General features: G+C 39.3%; 1 protein-coding gene across 2 annotated transcripts in view; it reads left to right on the top strand.

The window, feature by feature from the left end:
• Positions 1–6,946, top strand: part of ARHGAP27 (Rho GTPase activating protein 27) — a 73,202-nt gene that overhangs the window by 31,492 nt on the left and 34,764 nt on the right. Inside the window, exon 1 of one of the 2 annotated variants that reach the window (XM_051994897.1) lies at positions 6,308–6,557. The exons of the other annotated variant lie outside the window; for it this stretch is intronic. Coding sequence (XP_051850857.1) covers positions 6,456–6,557 — 102 coding nt within the window. The 5' untranslated portion in view covers positions 6,308–6,455. Of the gene's footprint in view, positions 1–6,307; positions 6,558–6,946 lie in introns of those variants that run through there. 2 annotated transcript variants of the gene reach the window in all.

Here is a 6,946-nt window from a genome sequence, read left to right as displayed (position 1 = left end):
AACATGAGTACTTCATCTTCAGTCCTCTGGAATGGCAGTCCAAGACAAACCCTTGCTAAGCTCCCCACTAGGTGCAAGGCGCTAGGGATACAAATGTGAAAAGTGAAACAGCTTCTGCCCTCAAGCTGTTTGTGGTCTATTTTGTCTATTTGGGTAGAGAAGATGGGCAACCTACAAAGAGATAATGGTAATTAGTCCTATAGAATGTAAGTAGGACCAAGGAGAGATTCAAACAATGTGCTCTAGGAAAATTTGAGGGGGAGCTTAAATATTTTCAGACACTTATTTGCTGTGACCCTGGACAAATCGTGTCTCTCTCTGCCTCAGTTTCCTCATCTGTAACATGGGAATAATAACACCTATATCTCAGGATTGTTTTGAGGATCAAATTATATGTCATTATATATATATATATATATATATATATACATATATATATATATATATACATATATATATACACACACATACATACATATATATATACACACACATACATATATAAAATATAAATATTTTAAAGCTCTTAGTACAGTGCCTGGCACATAGTGGGGATTCTATAAAAGCTTATTCCCTTCCCCTCACTGGGGATGCTAGGGGGGGAAGTGGGCAAATCAGGATAGGCTTCCTTGAGCTGATTCTTAAAGCAAGAAAGATTTCCACTGGTAGAGACGAGAAGGGAAGGTGTTCATGTAGGGCAGTCTGTAAATTAATGGAGATAATTGAGATGAGAATGAAGAGTGGGAATAGTTAGTAGCTCAGTTTGGTTGGAACATGGTATGTAAAGTATATAAGGGGGAATAAGATGAAGTGAACCTAGAAAAACAATTTGAGGGCCTTAAATTCTAGGATCAGGAGTTTGTACTTTATCCTAGAGGCAAGAGGGAGCCCTTGAATGTTCTTAGTAAGAAGTGATATGGCTTTGGAAAGCTTCTGTACTTTGACCCCCTTTGAGTGAAAGATTCAAAGACAAGGAGCCGAGTTAGAAGGTGTTCCCATTAACCCAAGGGTGAGGTAGTTAGACCAACAAACTCTAAAAAGATAGGAGGCCAGCAATCCAAACAAAAGTATCCCTGGAGGCCTAATATTGACCTGGTTTTAAAATGTAAATCATCTGTGTTTTATTGTCCTTTTGTTAAATATTGTCCAGTTATATTAGACCTTGAATCAGGGTGGTGGCTTTTGTGGGAGAGAGACAAAAAGAGTAGAAAGCTTCGTGGACTGATTGACATGGGAATGAGGGCAAGAGAATGATATGATGAAAAGCTTCTATAATCTCAAGATCTGGTTTCAAATTCTACCTCTGATGTTTATGACTTGTGTAACAATGGGCAGGTCATTTAATTTTCCTAACCTTCAGTTTACTCATCTATAGGGAAAAAAAATGAGGACCTTGGACTAGAATCCCCTGAGGGTCCTCCCAACTCTAAATTTATGGTCTTATCCTGAAAATCAGGGATGATTGGAGCCTGGGTGACTGGAGGGATGGTAGCTCCATGGCAGCAATAAAGTGCCAGATGTAGGGAAGAAGACACTGTACCTTCTGTGAAGTTAGAAATATGAGTACACATTTATGTGCAGTTATTGTCTGTAGTTAAGTGAGGAGTTGTTAACTTTTTGTGCATTTGTGTTTGCATGCAGTACACACACACACACACACACACACACACACACACATATACAATTTTCTGTGTGTGTATATGTATATATACAGATTCTAGCACAGGACCGTATGGTATATCCTCCTCAGAGAAGGTGCTGTGCTGTATGAGCAAAGCAAGACTGAATTATTTCAGAAGAAACTTGAGATGCGCCAAGTTAGAGAAGCTCACAAGGACTATTTGTGTCTAGCCTGTGGCAGAGCATTCCAAGCTCTTATTGGTCCGATCAGCCACAGTCAGACCCACTAACTTAATTCTAACACAGTGATGAAATTTTGGTCCTCGGACAACCAACCCACATATATGTGTGTACATACACATACACATATACATGCGTATATACTATGTATATTTATCAGTATACCCATGCACACACATCCATAGATTGATGATAGATCTTCATGGGGTCCCAGTTGAGACAGGCTGTAGCGGAGTGGAAACAGCCCTGGATTTGGGTTTAGAAAACCTGAACTCAGATGCAAGTTCTTCCCTTTCCTACCTGTGTAATAGGGATCCATCTCCAGTGGCTTTGATCTATATCTGGCCATTGGATCCATTTGTAAATCATGACATCACCTTCTGATGTAAGTGAACTTCTTTTAAAATGAAGGACAAATAATAATGAATCACTCTGTTTTTAGATCTAATGTAATTGAAAAATTTAATAAAGTAAATAAAAATTTAAAAAGCACAGTAAAATACATCATTATATATATACACACAAACTATATATACATACATATATTTAATATTATTTCAGTATAATCGGTTTCCTTTATACCCCTGTCTGAGGCAGCTGCAGAATTACAATGGATAGAACACTGGACCTGGAGTTTGGTGTTCTGCACTCACTAGCTGTGTGATGCTGCAGGCAAGTCATTTAATCTTAGTTTCCTTGTCTGTAGAATGGGGACAATAATAATACCTACCTCAGGATTATGGCGAAGATAGGAGATAATATCTGTAAAGTGCTTTGCAAACCTTGAAGTGCTCTATAATTAGTGCTACTTGTATTTAATTTTATGCATTTAAAAACTTGATTTTGAGGATGGGACCATAAGGCCTACTAGCTTGCCAAGAAGAGTCTTGGTATACAAAAAAAGGTGAAGAATCTCTGGGGAAAGGGCTAGGGTTCAAGTGGAATGACTAAATTAGATCTGTGTTTCTCCATCATTCACTCTGTCTTTGAGGAGCAGACTTTCCCTTTCTTGAGATTTTTTTTCCCCTTCTCTCCTACATCCTAACCCAATTGTCTGAATTAACTTTTCTGTTACTTTTCTGTAACCTTCCTGGACCTTACTTTTCTAAGTATATTATCTTAGAAATAGCTTCTAGGGAATGGGGCTGCTTTGCGGGGCATTGAGTCATTGGGGAACTGTGAGCAAAACATAAATTATTAGGTGATATGCTGTGGACCCTTGATGCTAGAACTACTTTTTTTTTTAATTCCCCCTTTGTTCCTAAATGGTCTCTTCCTTTTTTTCCCCCAATTATATTTTATTTTTCTAAATACATGCAAAGATAGTTTTCAACATTCACCTTTGCAAAACTTTTTTTCCTCTCTCCTTCCCTCCCCGCCTCCCCTGCAATGTAAGATATAGGTTAAACATGTGAAATTCTTCTAAACATGTTTCCATATTCATCATGCTACACAAGAGAAAAAAAAAACAGATCAAAAGGGAAAAAAACCATGAGAAAGGAAAAAAAAAACAAGCAAACAAAAAACAACCAAAAAACAGGGGAAAGGGTGAAAATACTGTGCTCTGATACACATTCAGTCTCCAAGGTTCTCTCTCTGTTTGCTGATGGCACCGTCTATTCTAAGTCTATTGGAATCGCCTTGAATCAATTTATTGTTGAAAAGAGCCAAATTCATCATAATTGATCATTACATAATCTTGTTGTCAGTATGTACAATGTTCTCTTAGTTCTGCTCACTTCACTTAACACCGGTTCATATAAGTCTTTCCAGGCTTTTCTGAAATCATCTTGCTGGTCGTTTTTTACAGAATAATAGTATTCCATAACTTATTCAGTCATTCCTCAACTGATGGGCATCCACCCAGTTTCCAGTTTCTTGCCTCCATAAAAAGGACTGCTATAAACATTTTTGCACAAGTGGGTCCTTTTCTCTTTTTTATGAATTCTGGAATATAGACTCAGTAGAGACACTGCTGGATCAGAGGATATACCCAGTTTTGGAGCCTTTTGAGCACGGCACTCATACTTTTTACTCTGCTTATTAGAGTACAGGGATGAATTGAGTGGAGGAAGAGAAGGTTTGGGGCACAGCTCAGGACATGAGGAGATGAGTGAGGCACAAATTTAACTTGTTTCCTTGGTGCTTTGGGAAAAGAAGAAAATGCATTTAAGTGCTTTTAATAGAATTTTACTGTATTGGTCTCAAAACTGTGAATAACTAGAACCACACAAAGCAGGCCTAGAGACAGTTTTTAGGGATCAAAGTAGCAGTTTAATTAATTTCAGAGTGAGGAATGTGGTTTGTTAACCAGAAGTTCTCCTAGGAAAGCGACATTACCTATTGCAGGAAAGGTAGAGATTTTATACACAAATCCCAAGTGGGAAAGGAGAGGGAAGGTAGATTACAAATAATTATTTTCAGGGCCTGAGTGGTTTCCCACAACAAGCCCACAAGTGTAGGAAAATATAGGTGTTCTCCAGTCCTGTAGAAACACTCTGTAAGTGATTGTTTCAAATTCCGGGAGTTATTACTTGGTGGGGGATAAAACCACAGTTCTGTGATAGGAACAGGTTCTACAATCCTTGATTCACTTCACTTAACATACGCAGGAGAGCCTTGTTAAGAACTGATTGATCATGTCAAACTGCATTGTGAGAGGATTCCTAAGTCAGAATCTGCTGGGGAAATGATAGCTCTGAAAAAAATCTAGATTAGCATATTCATTACATGTATTGATTAACATAAAAATAATAATTTTCTTCCACAAATGTCTATGTTCCGGGGCTGACTATTATCTCATTTGATTTTCACAACAATCTTATTGATAGGGGTATTATTATTCCTATTTATAACTGAGGAAACTGAGGCAAACAGAGGTTAAGTGATTTGCTCAACATCACACAGCTAGGAAGTGTCTGAGGCTGATTTTGAACTCAAGTCTTTTCTGACTGTAAATCCAACAATCTGTGCACTGCACCCCCTAGCTAGCTGCCTGGGGATGGTGAAGGGAAGAGGTTACACTAGACCCTAAGCCCTGGTACCCTAACTTATCGGGAGGATCTGATAAACATTAAAGGTCTCTTGGCTAAGAGATTCCTGGGGTGTGTGCCTAGATGTAGAGAATTGAACCTACCTTATTTGTCCTTTAGAAGAAGTGGGATAAATTGATAAATGGTCAAAGGATATGAACAAATATTTTCAGATGAAGAAATTGAAACCATTTCTAGTCATATGAAAAGGTGCTCTAAATCACTATTGATCAGAGAAATGAAAATTAAGATAACTCTGAGGTACCACTACACACCTCTTAGATTGGCTAAGATGACAGGAAAAGATAATGATGAACATTGGAGGGGATGTGGGGAAACTGGGACATTGATACATTGTTGGTAGAGTTGTGAATGGATCCAACCATTCTGGAGAACAATTTGGAACTATGCCTGAAGAGCTATCAAAATGTGCATGCGCTTTGACCCAGCAGTGTTACTACTGGGCTTATATCCCAAAGAGATATTAAAGAAAGAAAAGGTACCCACTTGTGCAAAAATGTTTGTGGCAATCCTCTTTGTAGTGGCAAGAAACTGGAAACTGAGTGGATGCCCATCAGTTGGAGAATGGCTGAATAAATTATGGTATATGAATGTTATAGGATATTATTCCATAAGAAATGACCAGTAAGATGAATACAGAAAGGCCTGCGGACACTTATATGAACTGATGTGAAATGAGTAGAACCAGGAGATCATTGTACATGACAACATTAATATATATATATTATACATTATACATATATAATATACATCCCCTCCTTCCCTCAAACCCCTCCCTTAGATGGCAGGTAGTCCCATAGATGTTAAATATGGACAACATCAATATTATATGATGATCAATTCTGATGAACATGACTCTTTCCAATAATGAGATGATTCAGACTAGTTCCAATGATCTTGTGATGAAGAAGAGTCATCTATACCCAGAGAGAGGACTATCACAACAAAACATTCTCAATCTTTTTGTTGTTGTTCGCTTGCATTTTATTTCCTTACTTATTTACTTTCTTTTTTTTGATCTGATTTCTCTTGTGCAGCAAGAGAATAGTTTAAATATGTTTATATAAAATGGATTTAACACATATTTTAACATGTTTAACATATATTGAATTGCTTGCCAGCTGACCTCAGTGTATTGTCCCTAAAGCTTGATGGCTATCTCGGACCTTCAAAGAAAGGAAATTCTCTTTGGGGTTTGTGGATGATGATCTCAGGAAACTGTGGACAAGGGATTGACCAGACCTGAAGCTCTGTGTTCTGCCCAGGGGCAACCATTGTTGTCCCAGGAAGTATAAAAATACCAACTGACTTATTAGCCCCTGAAAGCTGCACTCTGCCTCTTTGTCTGTCACCACCAGCAACACTTCCGCTCCCTGGGCCCTGACAGGAAATGTGCTGGAGACCCAGCCTCCTTCACCTCTGGGCAACTTCTGTTTTTGGGCTCTCCTGTGTACCATCCCTGCTCTGTGTTCCCTTGGGCTCCACCCCCTCGCCAGATCCACCTCCGGACTCAGTTTTTTGGCCAGCCCTGAGGGGGCTAGGATGGTGGACATGATTGCCAAGCTGAGCTGGAGACGGAGCCGGGCCTCTCAGAGGCAGGTGGGATGCCCGGCTGAGGAGCTTGATACCAGGGACTCTTTGGAGGTTGGTATTGGGATGTGGCAAGAGAAAAACCATCTTGGGAGGAGCAGAAATGTGAGATTTTGGGGGGGAGTGGGTAGGTGGAAGTTAGAGGAAGAGTTATAGAACATTTAAAGTAAGGGGGGACCTTAAAAATCACCTGATTTGTTATCAGAATGTTGCATATTAGAGAACTGGGGGAAGAGTTGATTTGATCTATGTTTGCGGACTTTGCATGGGTCGAATGAGAATCAGACTTGACAATTGTCATAAGACTTGGATGATGGTGAAGGGGAATCTACGAGCCTTTCTCCATAGTGAGGAGGGGTAGAGAGCAGGGGCTGCTCTAGAGAGACTACAGTGCTATCAGTTGAGAAGGAGGAAGGACTGGTCAGAAGAGCTTGACTCTTGTC

This window comes from Antechinus flavipes, chromosome 4, assembly GCF_016432865.1.
Source record: "Antechinus flavipes isolate AdamAnt ecotype Samford, QLD, Australia chromosome 4, AdamAnt_v2, whole genome shotgun sequence".
Lineage (NCBI taxonomy): Eukaryota > Metazoa > Chordata > Mammalia > Dasyuromorphia > Dasyuridae > Antechinus > Antechinus flavipes.
The sequence above is the reverse complement of the archived record's forward strand: the minus strand, read 5'-3'. Positions and strand labels throughout refer to the sequence as shown.